The 21,020-nt window shown below is 32.4% G+C and overlaps 3 protein-coding genes across 3 annotated transcripts; 2 read left to right on the top strand and 1 right to left on the bottom strand.

The window, feature by feature from the left end:
* Positions 1–1,247: 1,247 nt before the first annotated feature.
* HELRODRAFT_132346 (hypothetical protein) lies at positions 1,248–6,438 on the top strand (the record flags this gene model as incomplete). Its single annotated transcript, XM_009030786.1, has 8 exons — positions 1,248–1,349; positions 1,866–2,041; positions 2,458–2,654; positions 3,198–3,362; positions 3,842–3,945; positions 4,555–4,621; positions 5,295–5,365; positions 6,343–6,438. Coding segments are annotated over 8 exons (978 nt in total), but the record flags the coding sequence as incomplete, so codon positions are not given.
* Positions 6,439–6,915: 477 nt separating this feature from the next.
* On the top strand, positions 6,916–9,334 carry HELRODRAFT_189592 (hypothetical protein; the record flags this gene model as incomplete). The annotated part of the gene is made up of 2 exons (XM_009030785.1): positions 6,916–9,162; positions 9,283–9,334. The coding sequence occupies one exon, from the start codon at positions 6,916–6,918 to the stop codon at positions 8,941–8,943; it is 2,028 nt and encodes a 675-aa protein (XP_009029033.1). The 3' UTR covers positions 8,944–9,162; positions 9,283–9,334.
* An 8,699-nt stretch (positions 9,335–18,033) lies between these two features.
* Positions 18,034–19,275, bottom strand: HELRODRAFT_164826 (hypothetical protein; the record flags this gene model as incomplete). The annotated part of the gene is made up of 3 exons (XM_009030784.1): positions 18,034–18,063; positions 18,221–18,376; positions 18,463–19,275. 3 exons carry the CDS (start codon positions 19,273–19,275, stop codon positions 18,034–18,036), a joined length of 999 nt encoding a protein of 332 aa, XP_009029032.1.
* Positions 19,276–21,020: the final 1,745 nt, after the last annotated feature.

Here is a 21,020-nt window from a genome sequence, read left to right as displayed (position 1 = left end):
TAAGCATTGTTTGATCTTGTCATACCTGACTATTTTATCAATCAATCGATCAATTAGCTTATAAAGCGCTATTTCCGTGATGTTCAACAGCGCTCCTCCATGAATTTTGAAAACAGATGGGTCTTGAGATCCGCTCTGAACTTCGCAAGTGATGGATAAGTAGTCAGAGAAGTAGGTAGAGAGTTCCAAAGAAAAGGACCAGAAAAAGCAAAAGCAGATTTGGCAAAAGAGTGTTTAACACGAGTTAAGAAAAAGCGAGAAGAAGAAGACGATCGTAAACCGGGGCGTTTCGGTTCAATTAATATACCTGATAAATACTTAGGAAATAATTTAGATTGAGACTTATACATGAACGTGCAAATTTTAAAAATTATTCTTTATTTTATAGGTAGCCAGTGCAAGAGAGCAAGATATGGAGATATATGAGAAAAGAAAGGGGCACGAGCAGCAGAGTTAAAAGCTTTACTTAAAGGATAGAGTATAGAGTCAGGAAGACCATAGTAGAGCGAGTTACAATAATCAATCCTAGATAAGACTAACGAAGTAACAAGAAGGAAAAGAGTAGGATCATCAAGAAAAGGCAAAAGTTTTTTTATTCTACGTAGATGAAAGTAAGAGCTTCTAGCAACACTATTAATCTGAGAAGAGAGAGACATAGTAGAATCAAAGATAAAACCTAGACTACGAAACTTATGAGAGACATGAAGAGTTTTATAATCTGGTAAGATAATAGGAGGAATAGTAATAGAGTGTTTAGATTTATTAAAACAAATTAATTCAAACTTAGAAGGATTAAGTTTAAGTTTATTCAGCTTCAAAGATAATTTTGGCAGAACTCCGGGACAAAAATTTGTAAATAATTATTTTCTATTTGATACTTTAATTATGTATGAGGGTAAGGTGTATATTTCCTATGTTTTATTCTATATGTGTGGTTTTATACATACATAATTATATATATAAATATATATATAATCCAATATATATATTCATAAATATATATTTATACATACAATGAATAAAAACAAAGAACTCATAATTTTAAATTAAAATATTGCTTATACTTTTGTCTTTAAATAGCTTTTATATCATCGTTACTAAATTGATTTGTTGATTAAAACAATCATATCTGTGTCGACGATAGTTCGATATTTTATGTTCTAATTTGTTTTTTTCATTTTTTATTTATTTCAACAACGACGATGCATTCGACGAATCGTCAAGATTCGGGCAAATCGACTTTTCCTCAGATCATGGTTTTCCACCCAACAGAAGAGGAGTTCAGTGATTTCGGCAAGTACATTCAGTACATGGAGTCAGTGGGCGCTCACAAGGCTGGCATTGCTAAGGTTGGTTTGGCAGGCGTTGAATTTGTTCGTTTACAATGGGTTTTACTTTTATTTAATTTGTATTTTGAAATTTGATTAAATTTATAATTATAATATATCTGATGCTGATCTAATCTTGATCTCAGATCTGCATCTGCTACTGCTGATTGCCAAATTAAAATAAATTGTGTGCTGTGCTAGTTGCCAGTGCATTTTTGCCAGGAGCCATGTTATAATGTCTATTATAATAATCAATTCAAATCAATGCACTTGGCATCACAATAATTTTTGTTGATGTTATTTATAATCAATAAAATAAATGGCTCAAGTCAAATAATGCTCAATGAATGGTCTAATCTATTGGATCTGGTTTATTTGAAGTTTGGATGTTATAAGTTAAATGTTACTTGAAATAAAAGTTGGCTTTGCAATTCTGATCGTTCATTAATTTTAATTAGATCTCTAAGATAAAATAGTTAATAAAAATAACATTCTTATATCACCATTAAATACAAAAATTGATTTTTCCAACTTCAGGTTGTACCACCAGCCAGTTGGATACCAAGAAGATCAGGCTATGACGACATCGATGTGATGATACCTGGCCCGTTGAAGCAGATCATTAAGGGCGGCCAGGGAAAGTATCAGTGCTCGAACATCAAGCAAGACTCAATGCACGTGAAAGATTTCAAGGCCATGGCTAACAGCAAAAAGTTATTTATTCATTTGTTGTTTTCTTCCATTAGATAGACTTACAACAACAACACACATTTAGACTACATTTTTCCTGAGATTGGGGTTGTTGTTTGGCTATCTATGATGAAACCGAAATACCCTTCGACGCCATTCACATCTGTCACTTGCCTCAGTATCATGCTACCCTGCTTTCACTATGTCCTTCTCCACCTGCTCTCTCTATCCCAATGGCGGACGACCCCTTCCTATCACTCCTTCAACCTCGAACTCCAACACTCGCCTAATCCCTTCCATTAGATAGATTTAGCGACAGAATTGAATTTTTAATTGTTCTGTTTTATTGCAGTTGTTTTTTTTTATTAATCTTATATGCCAATTTAATTAATTTATTCAGGCATGTTATTTAAATGTAATTTTTTTCAATAACTCCTAGATACAGACCTCCAGATTGTGACGGTGACATGGAATCGATTGAAAGAAAATACTGGAAGAATGTGACATTCAACCCTGCCATCTATGGAGCAGACGTATCAGACTCACTGTACGACAAAGACCAGGAACTTTGGAATCCTGCAAAGTTGAAAACCATCTTGGATCATGTTGAAGAGGATTACAATACAACCATCGAAGGTTTGTGTATTGCTGTTGTGGGTGGTTGATGTTGCTGGTCTGCTGTTAACTTCTGTGTTACTTGTATTGTCAATTTTATTTTGTTATGTATTATTATCATCGTAAAATATTATTATTTTTTATTGATTTTATTTGGTGTTGTTTTTTTCTTCTTGGCGGTCGTTCATATTGGCTGCATATTGAAATTTTTAATGGTGGGGCATAAGAATAAGTGACCAGTGAGATTTTTATCATATGTAATCCCTGTTCATATGCTTGGTTTATTAATTTTTTTTATCAAGTTGTTTTTTATTTTCATCATTGTTTCACTTGGAAATTTACATTGAAAATTTCACGTTATTTTTTTTAAAGTTGGGACAAACAACTTTGGATATAATTTATAGGCTGCCAACTACTAAGATTTGACTAACTCTTTCTTACAACTTTAAGATTTATAGGCTGTAATGTAAATGTAAAATGATGAGATGTAACCAAATTGTGAGATATAATTATTGGACTCATGATTGAACGTAAGAAATTATATTGGAACCTTCTCAATCCCAGGTGTGACTTCAACTTACCTGTACTTTGGCATGTGGAAGAGTACATTTGCCTGGCACACTGAAGACATGGATCTCTACTCGATCAATGTTCTCCACTTTGGCGCACCCAAGTTTTGGTACTCCATCCCAACTGAACATGGCAGGAAGCTGGAGAGACTAGCTGCTTGTGAGTTGACTGTGTGATTCTGATGCGGTTCTGATGTTGGGTTTGCTGGGATGTTGATGAAGTAGTTAGTTCTGATGGGGCAATGTTCCTGTTACATATAAGTTGTTAATAGTTATGGTTTACATGATGGCATGTTTATTGTTGTAGTTTAGTGTTTATATTGCATTAATATGGTGAAGTTGTTGGGCAGTTGTTAGTGTTCAACCATGCCAATGTGTTGATGTTGGCAAGAAGTGCTTGCCTGCTTATCTCTGCTTACTAAGGCATTGCTTTGTTTGACTGACATAGTTATGTTGTAGTTGTAGCTTAACTTGATTCACTATTTATAATTATTGCATTTTATTCATTATCTAATTTTTTTATCTTTATTATTGTTATTGCATTTTGTGTAAAGAAAACACACATACACATACACACAAATACACATACATATATGCACATACACTCACAAATACACACACTCTATGCAATCTCTCTAGCATACTTCCCGGACGATGCCAACACATGTGCCAACTTCTTGAGACACAAGTCTACACTCATCTCTCCAACGGCTCTCAGACTCAACAACATACCATATAACAAGGTTGGTTGTTTGTTATAATGAGGTTGTTTGTTATAATGAGGTTGTTTATTATAATGAGGTTGTTTGTTATAATGAGGTTGTTTGTTATAATGAGGTTGTTTGTTATAATGAGGTTGTTTGTTATAATGAGGTTGTTTGTTATAATGAGGTTGTTCTTTATAATGAGGTTGTTTGTTATAATGAGGTTGTTTGTTATAATGAGGTTGTTTGTTATAATGAGGTTGTTCTTTATAATGAGGTTGTTTGTTATAATGAGGTTGTTTGTTATAATGAGGTTGTTCTTTATAATGAGGTTGTTCTTTATAATGAGGTTGATTGTTAAACGAGGCTTTTAGTATACCATGTTTGTTTAATATGACATGTTTGTTTGAGGTGAGGTCATTATTGCCTGATTGGACGTGGTTGTTTTTTTTATAAACGATGCTTTTTCAAATGAGGAGATGTTTAGTATAAAAAAAGGAAATTATTGCATTATACATACACACATTTCTACTCCATTCACATTGGGTATACACACACACACATCCATACACATGCATTCACACATCCTCTTTTATAATGTACGTAAGTAACTCCACGATGACGTCATTATGTTGACACATCCAACAGATACAGCAAGGACCCAGAGATATCATCATCAGTTTTCCATTTGCTTATCACGCTGGGTTCAACACCGGTCAGTAAGGTGTGGTTTGGTGTGGTGTGGTTTAGTGTGGTGTGGTGTGGTGTAGTGAAAAGATGTTTGTTAATGTTTCTTCATTTGAAAATTATGCATTAATATGATGACTATATTTATAATATTTATAATTCTCATCATCATACTTTAACCTCCTGCTTATTCAATTGGCAGCAATGTTAATTAGTTGAAGTAATAATTTTGCTATAACAATTTAAAATGAGAAAATTATTTCAAATTGTTATTATTTCATATTTATATAAGTTGAATGGATAAATTCCAATAAATATGAAAAGATCACTTCGTATTTTTTTTAGAATTTTATTTATTCAAACTCAACTGTTAAGTTGTTTCATTGCCAGTTGTTAAGAGGAGATTTCCCATTAAAATAAAATATAAATTCATCCAGTCTGCTTGCTCAATGTTTGTTTTTCCGAATGACAACCAAACTGATATTTTTGTTAGGATTTTTAGTGGGGTTTTTCCAACGGTACGATTTATCGTATTCCATCGTATAACATATTTTTTCCAATTAAAAAAAAATTTATAATGAAAATGTTACTTATTTAATGGTGATAATGGTGATTACTTAGGCACTGATCACTATAAAAATTTGTAATTAGTAATGTTAATTCTGTAAGTATTATAATGATGATTATTTAAAATGAACCAGGCTTCAACTGCGCAGAATCGACAAACTTTGCATCTCTCAGATGGATAGAGTACGGAAAGCGAGCTATTCAGGTTCGTACGTTTAAAAACTCCAGTGGAACTATAAACAATATATAGAAGATGTTTTTTAACTTTTGTTTTCGGTGATGCTAAATTTAGAAAAAAAATATATGAACCTAATAATTTTCATGAAAACGCGAAATAAAAAATTTTATAAAGATGTCTGTGTAAGAATTTTAAAATTGTAAATGTGAAGGAGCACAAAACGTTGAAAGAAGCACTGTCACAATGGAAAATTGTTATAAAAATTATTAGATTGTGTAACTGGTAGGAAAGTTATTGGACAAGAGTTTTGTATCGCGTTGAAGAAATTAATAAAGCAAACTTCAACTTTAAAAACTTTTAAAAATAAATCTCGTTCTAAACATGGGCATAATTTTTAAATGGATAAATGATATTCTCTTCAATTCATCTACTCTTTTATTTAAATTTGATTTTTTTTTTGGCGGAGTTAATTAATTTATTGATTTGGATATTCATATGCGAATGTCTCGGTAACATGAGTCGAGTCGGTAACAGTATTCATCATTACTGATGATGCATTAATCCACTCAATCAAAATTATCAGCTTAACTGATATATTGAAATTTATTGATTAAGATATATTAGAATTTATAAAAATATATTTTAATATGTCCTGATAAATTTGCAATCTTCATATTTTATGTTATAATGTACTGCATTGTATTGTATTGTACTGTATTGTATTTTATTGCATTGTATTGTATTGTATTGTTTTGTATTGTATTGTATAATAATGTAATGTAATCTTTGTGACAATTAGAGTTACATACAATTGAAGAATATAGGTTTTGCTACCTGCTCTCATAATGATTTTTATGTTTTGTAATGTTAATGTTATGTTAATGTTACGTTAATGTTATGTTAATGTTACGTTAATGTTATGTTAATGTTATGTTAACGTTACGTTAATGTTATGTTAATGTTATGTATTGTGCTACGTTACATTACTACGTTCACCGGCACAGTGTGACTGTCGTCCGCACATGGTCCGATTCAGCATGAAGTGCTTCGTGAGGAGGTACCAGCCGGATAAGTGGGAACTCTTCCAGAACAACCTTGATATTGCCCCCCACCCGGAAGATGCATTCTGTAATACCAAGAGGTCAGGGGTCAGAGGGATTGCTCTGCAGACCTACGCTGATCCCGATTATATTATAACTGAGTGAGTTCTGTCTTCATTTGCAGGTTGAATTTTATTTTTCGTCATGTGATGAAGTGATCAATGTTCAAGTTAATGAAATTTTTTAGCCCATTAGAGACCCGTGCATATTTCTATTGTGATCACACCGACAAAACTAACCTAAATTAATTTTATACTTTAGAAGGAATAAAAAATCAAAATTCAGAAGCTTTTTTCAGGAATTTTTGTAACTTTTTTTAAATAGGCTGTGCAAACGTACGTACAAACACACACACACACACACACACCACACATACACACTAACGTATGTATGTATACATGAATACAAGTACATACACACATGTGTCTATCTTAATAATAATTTAAATATTTATGTTTCATTTCAAGTGACGAAGAGATGAAAATGAGGAGGATGACCTCCTCTAGAATTCCTTCCAGCAGAATCGATGATGAAGCTGCTGCTGCTGATTATGATGATGATGATGGCGAAGATTTTTATGATGACGATGATTGTGATGACGACGACGATGATGACGTCGATGATGACGACAGCTGTGATGACACTTACACGGGGGAGGGCTACAAATGTAAATCTGCGGCACGTACAAGGAAGAAAGTCTTTGCGTCAAAAAGGCAGAGTGCTGCCAAGATTAATGATAAACATGATAAGGACTGCAATGATGGCGATGAGGCTGCTGATGATGACGACGATGATGAAACTGCAAGTTATAATGACATCTGTGATGATATAGATGGTTTCAACGAAGCCGCGGGGCAGACCACTAACTCCAAGTCATCTGCCATCAATGATGTCTCTAAAGATGATGATGACAGAGATATTATGGATAATAATGGAGATAGGAGGGGCAGGTCTAATGACACGGCGGCTGAACTTTTGGAAAGCAACGTGAATGTCGTGGAATGTAAATCTTCAATTGTGGTGGAACATGGAGTGAAGCGGGAGTCTGCTACTGCTGCTGCTGCTGCTGCTGCTTCTCTTAATGTTGCTTCCGCTGGCAATGTTGCAGCTACTGGGACTGTAAAAAGAAAAATGGAAAGAAAAAAGTCTCTAGGGAAACGTGACCCGATGGAGGAAGATAAGTTTGAGGGCGGTGGTGGTTTCGTTTGTGATGTTCCTGTCCTTCCTTTTTCTTACCATTGTCGCGACGTTCACGTGATAAAGAAGCAAAAAATAACCGTAAATGATAAAGAAATGAAGTCTGCCTACAAAGATACTGCAACCTCGTCTTCCGCTAAGAAGATGACGTCATCGGTCAATGAATATTCACCTCCAGCTGTTGAGACCAAGAAAAAGAATAAATCAACTGCAAAATCTGCCAACAGAAATTTTAACACTCAGGAGGTTGTGACGTCATCACCTGGTTTGAAACAATCATCGGCAAGCAAGTACAAACGTAAGACGCCAATCAGTAAGGCAGCAAAATCACCAACATCAGGCACCACATTTGCAGCTGCTGAGTCAGCGACAACGGAATCAATCTCCAAGGTGACGTGCACAACTTCAAACATTTTTGCTTCAGCTGCAGCAACGACAACAACATCAGCAACAACTACATTACCAACATTAACAACAACAGCTTCAACTCCAGCCACAAACACGTTCAGCAAGAAGCAAACTGCAACAGCTGTATCGTTCCTCAGCTCGTTTGCAACTTTCTTGCAGCAGCAGAAGAGGAGTGACAACAACAACGCCAACAGTAGTAGCAGTAGTAGTAGTTGTCGTGGCACTCATTCATTGTCGTCATCCAGTAATGTCACCACATCTCACGATGTCATAACCAACAACATCAACAACTTTACCTACAACAACAATAATAATAACAACAACAGTACCTACAACAATAACAACAACAGCAACAACACTACCTACAACAACAACAGGAACAATAATAACAACAACAGTAAAATTATTAACAGCTATGTTATCAAAAACATTTCAACTATTACAAATACTAATAGTTCTGCTAATAAAATCAATAACCCCGTCGTTAATAAAAATAATAATGATAATATCACGGTAATTGTCGACCATGGAAAGGGCTCAACTTCAAACTTGCAAAAGGAGAGTAAGGACGTAAAAAATGTCTTCTCCCTGCTTGCCGCCCCATCACCATCTTCATCTTCTTCATCATTTGCTTCTAACTTATTCTTCATTCCCAACGCCAATCTCTCGTTGCTGTCGTCACCATCGTCATCATCTTCAGTAGGTTTGGTGTCATTTTCGTCATCACCATTATCGTTGTCGCTACCCACTCCGCCGCTATTCAGCTCCCCAAAAAAGACGACGTCGTCGTTGTCGTCAACATCACCATCAGTGACGTCACCGTCGCTACCACCACCATCATCGTCGTCGTCGTCATCAATTTATTTGAAGCCATCGCTTTTAGGTAAAATAGCCAAATAGATGGATGAATATAAATAATGCTGTTTACATACTACTGCATAGTATATAATATATAATATAATGCTATATAATATAATAGTATACAATATATAATATAATACTACATAGTGAATAATACTAAGTCCGGCCCATATCTGACGGAGACTATAAGTTATAAGCGAGGATTGATTGATTGATTGATTGATTGATTGATTGATTGATTGATTGATTGATTGATTGATTGATTGATTGATTGATTGATTGATTGATTGATTGATTGATTGATTGATTGATTGATTGATTGATTGATTGATCGATCGATTGATTGATTGATCTATCGATTGATTGATTGATTGATTGATTGATTGATTGATAGTGTGTAATACTGGCTACTGATATTAATACTACTAGTACGTGTGAATGTTTATTATGATATTATTATTATTATTTTCGTTACACTACCATTATTACTATAATTGTTTTTCATCTCAATAAAAATTGTCACCATTATTTTTATTATTATTATTATTATTACCACTGCTGCAGTTGTCTATTACTACAACATTTCAAATCAATCAATCCTATCCAATCAATCAATCAATCAATGAGAATATATATATATATATATATATATATTTATATATATATATATATATATTTATATATATATATATATATATATTGTGTATATATGTTATATATTGTGTATAATGTGTATATATATATATATATATATATATATATATATATATATATATCTATATATATATATGTATGTATTATTTTGGGCATAATTTATGTATGTATCTTGGCGGGGAACTTAAATGATTGTATTTGTGTCAAATGTAGTTTGATGAAAAAACACATAAATGCATGTGTGTGTTTCGTGTGTTTTAAAAAACTTAAATTTTTTTATTTATGTACGTGTGTGTGTGCGTGAGTGTGTGTGTGTGTGTTTGTGTTATTTGCGCGCGCAATGTGTACGTCTTAATGGAATTTTTGTTCATATAAATATATTTAGTATATTTACCATTCAGGCAGGCACTTCATTCTGTCTATATGTATAGATATATATGAGTTTACCTATCATCGTACACAATGATTTCATCATCAGTTAGGATTTTTGAGTTTTCGTTTGTTAATTCGCGTTAATCTCATTCAATCGTCATTGTCCTAGTTCAATAAAAAAATAATTTGCTGAGACGTGCATGGTTTTTTTAGTTAGAATAATTATTTTTTCATTGTTTTTCAATTAAATTTGCTCCTAACGTTCTCTTATCCTTACCGTATCGAGTATTTTCTAATTAAATTTTTACTACATATATTTTCAGAACCTAAGCTGTCAAGTCGTCACTTATGATTCTTCGGCGAACCCGTAAATTCTGAAAAATATTGTAGTACGATTTTATATTGGGGCATGGTTTTACACAATATAGAAATCAGTTTATTCTCTTAAGATTGTTCTGTTCATTCGTTAGTTTGTTCATTAATTTAATTAAAATTAAATTATTTACATTTTAGTAAAATATTTTTACCGAATTAGAGTTTTTTTTGCAGAAAAATCAACGAATGAATTTGAATGACACACTACACTGTTATTTTTTATAATGTCTTGATGTGCACGATGTTTATTGTATGTCGGGTTTACAGTTAAGAATACTTCACACAATATCAATTTTAATACAGTAATAAATAAATTTTCAACAATTAAATAAAATTTTCTTGCATGGTAGCTTAAAATCGTTTGGTTGGTTTTTGTCTTTTGGAAATTTAAATATAAGAATTTGTTTTTAATCTTTTCATATAATTCAATAATGATGAATTTTGTAGTAATTGTCGATTCTACGTTCTTACGTTTATTGTTGAACAGTTTTTAGACTATCATGTTTCCATGTTTGTTTTTTATCAATTAGTAATAAATCGAACTTTCATCTTCATATTTGTTCATATTGACGTGTATACATTTAGTTTATTTAGTTTATTGTTTATCGGTGTACGTTGTAATATCGTACATTAATTTACAATGATACATCGCGTCATGTTTGGCGGTTAGACGATACTCGTTCGAATATTTTTTGAAGAATTCATGATATTAAACCGATTGATATGCTTGGAAACAACCGATGTAAAACGTAAAGAAAATAGTTCATCTGTATCTTTATTCAAAGATTCGGAAATACTCTCCAACTGGTGAAAACAGCTGTCGGTCGATATGAATTCTTGCGGAATAACAATCTCCTCAGCTTATGGTTTGGATTTTGTTCCTAGATGTTTTAAATACTGTTGATCAGTGTTAATGGAACATTTTTGTTTTGGTTTACCAGACCTTGAAATTATTAGCGATGGATAATTTGATTGCTTTGATTGCTTGAACACAGTTTGTGTTTTTCTGCAATCACCGTTTTCTAACAAAAAAATTTATTTGGTTTTTTTGTGTATCGATGAACTTTTTCTAGTTCGCGAGTAGATCTATTTATTTCATAGCAATCGATGTCAAACCATGGTTTAGAACGAACTTGTTTTGTTGGCTGACGGGGAATTTTTCAAGTTTTAATTTCATAGTATATCAGCAATTATTGAATTCCAACTCGCTGCTATCATTGGTTTGACACAATTTAATGATTTTTTAGGTTTTTTATTTATTTCATTTTATATATTCAAAATTTATTTAAAACCAGGCTAATACAAATAGAGAAAAGAGCAATTAAATGTATTTCGGAGACCAAATAAGAAAAACTACTTGTAAAGGCCATTGTGTTAACATTAACCGTACATGAGGAAAGTAATTCAGAGTGGTTTTCAGAATGTCAACATTTGTTTACAAGTCAATCCACGGTCTAGCTCCATCATATTTGTCTGATGAGTTCAAAAAAAGATTTTCAAAAACACCTGGAGCACATTTATATCTGATGTTTCAAACCTGCTGTTAATCGCGATCATAAGGCCATTAAAATATATTCAATCTTGGAAGAAGCACAAATAAAAATATTTGACTCCGGCCATTGAAAACAACGTCGGTTCCTAGTCCTTTTCCGGTGAAAACCTTGAACCTCTGAATTAATCTACATGACTCCGTATAGACATTCACGTGACCGACAAATTTCAGCGTGGTACGCTCGGGTGGTTGTGCCATATCGTTTTTACGAAATCATATGTGCATCACTCAAGAGATTCATTTTATGAATGATATATGACCAACTTTCATAGACGGCAAAAGCTTTATCGCCTCCAAAAACCCACTGAATTTAAAGTATAACTTATAACGATTGAAACCCCCATAGGTCTATCATCAACCGGAGCGTCAGCGTCGTAGGGATTAAGTAACGACAATGTAGAGGTTACGGACAAATTTTCTTAAAGGTCTAAAGATATATTGGTTTTCTTAATTGAAATATACAAATCTTAAATGTTCGTATAAAAAATATTATAGAAATTGATTACATTACACGAGTTTGAACAAGTCACAAATTACTTGATAAAAGATATTTCATAGAATAATAGACCAAACAGACCATACAACATATAATTTATCGTAAATTGTCAAATATTTAACTACAAGCAATAAATCAATTCCCCTTCAAATGCATAACGAGACAGACTAGTAGGTAACATATTTGAATGTGTGAATTTTATACATAATTCTAATGTAACTGTCAAAATTTTATGCTAAAGCATTCTCATAAAACAACGGGTGTGATCACTGGCTTTTGGTGCAAAGACCAGACATTGTAGCTTTCCTAGAATCCAAGCCTGTTCCTACAACCAATGGTCGTTTGAAATGATTACGAAAAATTAAGACGGATGGGTTATTTCTATTTTGTTGCTTCCAAATATCTGACCCATATTTTTGTCAATTTTAAATTAGCTTGTCACCAGTGGAACTTGTCTGTGTGGAGGCTTAAAATTGTTACAAAAAAAGATGGTGATAAATTAGTTTTTGTTATCAAACAATTTTTAGCAAATTTTGCATTGAAAGCCCGTAGTTCTACGCAGTGGCGCAACTGGGGGGGGGCATTGGAGGCAATTGCTTTCCAGAAATATAAAAAAAATTATTAAAAGATTCGGTCAAGGGTTAAAAATTAGTTCAAAATATATATAAAATGAATTTATTAAAAAAAAAACGGTTTTTTGCAACTATTACAAACGTACGTTCTTTGTAATTATAAAGATAAATATTCTTAGTAGGCTGGGTAAGTATAGTATAGTTACCATTAATTGATTATCTTTCATGATTTTCAAGACGCAAGTAACACAGAAAAACATACAAAATTAAAATTTATTTACACTGTTTTTGGAAACCTATCCAAGATCACAAACGTTAATATCAGTCGTATCATCAGAACTGTATAAAAGTTTCAAAATATTTTTTGAGGCATTATGAGCAAAGGTCTAGTGGTATTGAAAAGCAATTGCATAATGGGTGGCAAAAGCAGATTGAAGAAAGCCGCAGACGGTTAATACCTATTGTAGAAACAGTGCATCATTGTGGAAAGCAAGAAATTGCTTTACATGGTCATCGCGATTCAGGACCACTTTCCACCGAAGAGAAGAAACAGATGAGAACGATGGAAATTTCAGAGCATGCCTAAGGCTACGTTTATTAGCTGGCGATGGAAATCTAAAATGGCATCTGCAAACAAATTCAAGTTTACAAACCTATCTAAGTTGGAAGATATAAAATGAAATTATAGGAACAACTCATTATTTAATGAGGAAAATTTTGTAAATAACGTCAATGCTGCTGGATTTTTTTTTGCTCTGTGATGGAACTACTGATTTTTCTAATGGAGAACAGATGACAATTATTTTAAGATTTGTCAAAGATGACTGTATTCATGAATGCTTTATTGGTTTTCAAGAAATTCAAAATACCACAGGTGAAGGCATTGCTAAGATTTTGATTGTAACATTGAAAGAAGCAGGGATTTATATTGAAAAGATGAGAGGTCAAGGATATGACGGATGTGGTTCAATGGCAGGAAAAATAAATGGAGTGCAAGCCCATGTAAGAAACATGTACCCAAAAGCTCTGTACACACATTGTGCATCCAATGATCTAAATCTAGTAATAGCACATGCATCCAAAATTTAAGAAATCGCAAATTGTATAAGTACAATCAAACAGACATTTAACTTTATTCGTGAATAATCAAAGAAAGTTCACGTTTTTCAAAGTAACTATCAGAAACTAATAGAATTATGTGACACACGATGGGTGGAACGTCATAAAGCCACAATAAAATTTATTTATTTATTTGATTTGAAGGATGACCAAAAAAGATAAACTTGTGGATAGGCCACCCTTAACTAAAATTTCTAACTATAGATGTAACAGAAATGTCATGAAATACATACACATAAACTCACGCTCACACATACTTACAAACATGCACCATACTACAATTCATATCACAATACTGTTATACAGAACTGAAGAAACAGAATCGATGAAATGAAATGATCTGGAAACCAAACATACGCTCACTTACACACTCAAATAAATAGACACATAAATAAATATGGCCACACACCGTACACATATAGGGCGTGGCCACATGTCTCAGGGAACATCCTAGTGAATGGACATCTTACACATAGACATGTGCCCCTCCACATACACCCCCGCTGTACCCTGGTTAACGCTCCTAGAATACAATATTTATATACATATATACACATATCTACACATACACATGCACACACTCACACACATAGACACACTCACACACACATAAACACGCACACTCACCCAAACAAACTCACGCACACTTACCCACACACACTCTCACGCAAGCACTCCCGCTCACACACAAACACACACACACACACGCACTCACGCACCTATACCCACCCTTAGACACACACACACACACACACACACACACATACATATTTCGTCGAACTTGATCGAATCTCACAGATTGTTAACGACCCGGCAGACCCAACCAAGCCCAACATAATTCATATTCCTAAAACACGCTGCCCGAATACACAGATACATACATACCTATAAAAATTCATAATGATTTAAATATGAAGTATATTTACTACAATTACGTATTAAAAATATCATTTATGGAAACATATGAAAACCGTATACACATGATAAGTTGGCCAAATGATAAGAAATTCTTGTTCTAGTAAATAATAAATGTAAATAAATGTTGTTCAAGAAAAGGTGACTATGATACATACAAACACAAACACACCCAACACACACCTGACACACACACTCACCCACGCACACACACATACATACAAAATATGATTGCCTTTTTGATATCAAGTTAAAAAAAAAGTATTTTGCTCAATCAAAAATTTTTTGACTTTGTTTTTAAATAAATGTTTTTGACATATATTTTTAATTTCTGTGTTAATAATTTCATCCCAAACTTTTGGACCAGAAATTTTTAAGCTATTATTTATTATTTTCAATCTAGAATGACTGGGATAAAAAGTTGATGCATTCCTTAATACTTTAGTTTGGATCGAGCTTCTTAAGTTGAAGAAATGTTTAAAAAACAACGGGAGTTCACAGTGTACATATTTATACATAAAAAGAGCTAAGGTATACAAGTGGATATTTTTAACATTCATAATTTGTAAAATATTGTAATAATTAGAAATATGGCAGCGAGGATGAAGATTGAAAAAGAGACGAATGAAACGGTTTTGGCTAACGGAAATATGTTGCAAGTGTAAATTTGGACTGTTTCCCCACAGCAAATTACAATACGTTAGGTTTGGGTAAATAAGGGTATAATATAATTCTAATAATACACTTTTTGTTATTTTATTTTTAATTTTATATAATATACCTATTGTTTATTTATTTTTTTGGAAATAAATTAATGTGCGTGTCCCAGGATAAGTTATCGTTGATGAAGATACCTAAAAATTTTGTTGAGCTCGATCGATGTATGGGATTACCATTGATTTGTATATTTAAGTCTGTGATACAATTGGTTAGTATTCTTGGTCCAAATATCATATATGTGCACTTTGTATAGTTTATTATTAAATCATTAAAGGTAAACCAATTGGCGATGGATTGAATTTCATTGTTGATAAAATTTAAATCTTTGTTAGGTTCTTTAGTATGAAAGTATATAGTCGTGTCATCAGCAAATAATAAAAATTTAGCTGATGTAGTTATGTGGCATAGATCATTTATAAATAAGGTAAAAAGTATTGGTCCTAATATGGAGCCTTGTGGGACTCCGCAGTTAATCTGGAGCCTTTCTGATTCATAGGTTTCGATTGAGACATATTGTTTTCTTTCTCCAAGGTAAGAGGAAAACCATTTATATGCAACTCCTCTTATACCGTATGAATAGAGTTTTCTTAACAGTTTTTCATGGTTTATTAGATCAAATGCCTTTGATAGATCTATAAAAATTCCTAGTGTGAAGATCTTTTCATTCAATTTTTCCATCACTCTCTGCGAAAATTCTACTATAGCAAGCTCCGTTGAGTGGTCTGCTCGAAATCCATACTGACTTTCATGAATAATATTTTTAAACTGTATAAAAGATTTTAATCTCTGGCACATCAATTGTTCTATAATTTTTGAAATAGACGAGAGAAGAGAAACAGGGCGGTAGTTAGATATATCTAACCGATCTCCTTTTTTGTAAACTGGTATTACTTTAGCGGTCTTAAAGCATTGAGGAAAGTAGCCCTGTGAGAAAGAAAGTTTGCATATGTATGTTAAAGGCTTTATTATTTCATTAATCATCTGTTTGATTAAGTAATTACTTAAGTTATCCTGAGAAATACTTGTTTTGTTTTTCATATTTTTAACTATATTTAAAATTTCTATTTCATCAACTGGTCTTAAAAAGATGGATTGACATATTGAATTTGCAATTTTAAATTTCTCATGATAATGTTTGGGTTTATTTTGATTATCCAATAAAGTTTTGGCAATGTTGATGTAGTAGTTGTTAAATTCATCACATATTTCTTTTTTATTTTCTATTAAATTATTATCAATTTTTATGCTACTTATGCTAAATGTATTCTTTTTTCTATTAAGTATATTGTTTATAATATTCCATTTTTTCTTTGCATCATTTTTGGCGTCTAGGAACTTTTTGTTAAAATATTTATTTTCGTTATGTCGTTTAAATGTTGTAAATTTGTTTCTGAACAGTTTATATTTATTTAAATTTTCAGTTGTCGGATTAAGTAGATATTTCTTGTACAATTTATACTGTTTATTCGACATTTTTAAAATATCAATTGTTATCCATGATTTTTTGTTTCTAGGTTTATAAGTTTGGAAAGGAGCAAACAGTTCAAGTGAGTTATTAATTATGTTGTAGAAGGATAAGCAAGCATTATCGAGATTACGATCATTCATTAAAGGAGTCCAGTCAGCTGCTGCAAGATGGGTTTTAATTTGATTTACAGTTTTTTTACTTAAATTTCGCTTATTAAGAAGTTGATGAGAACGGTTTAGCAGATTTGGATTATTAGATATTGAGTATATAAGAAAGTGATCGGAGAAGTCTGAGATGATTACTCCACTATTAAAAGATTCAGACGAATTTGTGAATATATTGTCAATTAGTGACGCTGTAGAAGGAGTTACACGAGTAAGAGATTCTATTAGCGGAATATAACCATAAGAGGACAATAAATTTTCAAACATTATTATGTTTTGTGAGTTTACGTTTAGCAAGTCAGTGTTAAAGTCGCCAACAATATAAGATTGTTGAGTTGGCTTTAGCACACCCAAAACCAGTTCAAGTTTATTTAAAAAATAATTAAAATTAATGTCTGGCGGACGATACAAGGCAATCACATTTGTTGACTTGTAGAAAAAATTTGATTTTATATTTATGCATAACATGTCTACATATTCATCACTAAGTACATTATCATCACAAACAGAGCAATCAAAACCACTTTTTACAAATATACCAACTCCACCACCCTGTCCAACATCTCTATTTTTATATATAAATTTATAATCAGGTAAGTTTATGCAATCAGCCGTATTTTCATTCAACCAAGTTTCACTTATCACAATAATATTAAAAAAGTTATAAAATTGATCAGATAATATGTTAAGTGCTGACATTTTATTAACTAAGCTACGCGCATTTATATGCAAAATCGATATATTGTTTTGAACTAAATGTAATTGAGGTTTGATTAAGTTATTGATAATAATTTCAGATGTAAAATACTTATAATCTTTAAAAACAGAGTTTAATGGATAGTTATCAGCTGTTGCCTCCATGATTGATGTTGATTGTTGTTGGCCGAAAGTTTCCATCTTTCTTCTTACTTGCTGACATGTGTAATCCCACTCGCGCAAGAACGTGTGCATGGGCCATATGTCAGGATTAACCAGTTTCTCACGTTCATTCAAAGGTATTATAATTTTGAAAGCCGTCGATTCCGTAGTTTGACTTTTCTCTACCAAAGGATCATCCGGATTTTTCTTACGGAGTACAGGAAAGCATTGTAAAAAAAAGCTATGTTTTGTTTCAGATGGTCCTCAATTATATTTTTGTTGCATGTACTGACATTTCCGATATAATAGGTAATTTTTTCCTCTATTATTTTCGACGCTTTCAATGGACAGCTGATGCCAGTACCGTAGGTTTTCATTTGTTTTGAAGTTGGTTTTGACGCAGGTTTTGGGGATGCCAGTTGTGGAGAGGTTGACGATTTTTTTCGTTTCTTACTTCTCACCACTTGAAAACCATCGTCGCCGATAATTTCATCACACGACTCACTTTGCGACGTGTAGCGTTTAGCGGTTCTGTCGGCCCAAGATTTTTTACTAGCGCAGTTGTCAACATTATCACCTGAAAGAAGGCTTGCGCTGTTTACACTTTCAATACGTTGCAAACGATCTTTACCGTTATTGCTTTGTTGTTCACATGTGTTACACGTTCGTGCACTATCGCTTCTATTATTCAATTGTTTAGCTAATTGCACAATCAATTGTTTATTTTTCTCTATTTTATCATTTAATTTTATTAAATTATCATTAATATTTTTGCTATTATCTCTCGCTAGTCTTAAAGGTATTCGGTATATATTATATATTGTAAATGTAGGTAACAGGTCCATCAAATTATTATCAAAACATAATTTAATAAGTTCCAAAAGTTCACTAACTTTATCATATTTGGTATTACCACGAGCCTTTAACTTAATTTTATCTTTTTTTAAACCTTCTATTTCAGTTAATAAAATTTTTTTACCATTAAGTATTTCATCATTAGTATAGAATTCTACAACTTCCAATTTAAAACCCTCGTCATTTAAATTTTCTTGATTATTTAACAAAAACCATAAAATTTCCGCAATACAAACACGCTTAGCCGCCATTGAAAAATATATCTTGTAATTTGTTGAATTATATCCGACAATCAAAGTCACACTGGAAGAAATCAATAATTGGAAGGATGCAAATGCTGCTAGTAAAGCAGAATAGCTTTTGGTCGCTATTAATCAATCAAAATTTGTAATATTTTTGTGTATATCTGCTCGTTTCAATACGTTAGTTTTACCTATTTCAAAAGTTCTTCAGAATCCGCATGTAGATACTCTTCAGTATATTGAAAAAGTTTCTGACATGGCGCTAATTTTAAACCATTATCGACATAATGACAATAATGTCTTTCACAACATTTTTGTGAAAGCTGAAAATCTACTATTGTTCGAAATAATACCTGGTCTGGAAAATTAACTTGTCTTGTTTTTGAACGAGTGCTTGCTGTGTCTTACGCTGCTACATAAGTATTTTATTTGCCCCCCCCCCACTCTGAAAGTTTGTCCAATTGAGCCACTGGTTCTATGCCAAATTTAACTTTGTGGAGAGAGCTTAAATAGTTGTAGTTCACATTTCTACATAATTATAAAAGTGCTAAAACATTTATATAATTGTCTAGTGTTTGCTAAATTACAACACCAATTTTGAACATTATACCGTTTAATCAAAATTTTATGAATTAATAGTTTATACAGATTAAATCATAAATTAGTTGTAGTGCTAAATTGGACTAGTTGCAAAGTGTTAATTAGAGTGACATTGCTGTAAAGTAGTTCAATTGAAATTGGTTGTAGCTGTTTTTTATTCAAAAAATTAGAGTATAATATTTATCACGTAATTTCGGCAATAAAATCTAAAAATCGTATAGTTTGTTCAAAATAAGCTTTACAAAATGACAATAAAGATTTCTGTGTCTTCCTAATAAACTGATAGTCATTTTTGTAAAATAAACCTTTGCTAATTAGACCCAAGTAACATTTTATGGTTGTTCATTGATTGAAGGTGAGGGAGGTTAGATTGAAGGTGAAGGAGGTTGGATTGAAGGTTAGGGAGGTTGGATTGAAGGTGAGGGAGGTTGGTCATCAACTGTTCTGATCGAGGATTGGTTATCCGACGTCGATAGCCTAGATTCTTTTAAAATGGAAAAGATCATTTTATTTATTTTTGAATATTGCAATTAAAAATTAAATTCAGCGTTATAAAATTTGTTAAACAACATGGAAGAAACATTACAAGCGCTATTATTAAATGTTTAATTTATTTCTACAGGTTAAATTAATCTATAAAATAATTTAAACTGTGACACAACATTTATTAATATAGCTGTACAATGCAAGTATAAAGTATAACGATGTATGAAATGAAACACCTTTCAGCCGGTGCTTTCGAGCGAGGAAAAAGGCTACAACAGATCCCACTGCAATTAGTAGGAGAACAACTATGGCTGCCCACAGCGGTCCAAAATGGATTGTGCATAAGTAACGTTCTTTCCTTTTTTTTCGTGACTGGATTTAATTATTCAACTGATCGTTAAAAAATGTTTCAGAAATTTATTATTAGCACCGTCTTAGTTGTCAAACAGTAGACTGCAGTGTGCTGCTTCCACAAAATACGGCAGTTCATTTTTCAACCATCGTGTGGATTGTGGGTGATGTCATCAATTTAGCAAGTTATTAGGCAGAGTTAGAAAGTTATCAATCATAACAAAAAATTAGGAAGTTATCAATCATAATCATTGGATAGCTTGTCTAAGTTAAATTTTAGTTTTGACAATTACACAACTGAAAAATATGAATTGCAT

Source organism: Helobdella robusta, assembly GCF_000326865.2.
Source record: "Helobdella robusta unplaced genomic scaffold HELROscaffold_7, whole genome shotgun sequence".
Lineage (NCBI taxonomy): Eukaryota > Metazoa > Annelida > Clitellata > Rhynchobdellida > Glossiphoniidae > Helobdella > Helobdella robusta.
This window is presented reverse-complemented; position numbering and strand designations above follow the sequence as displayed.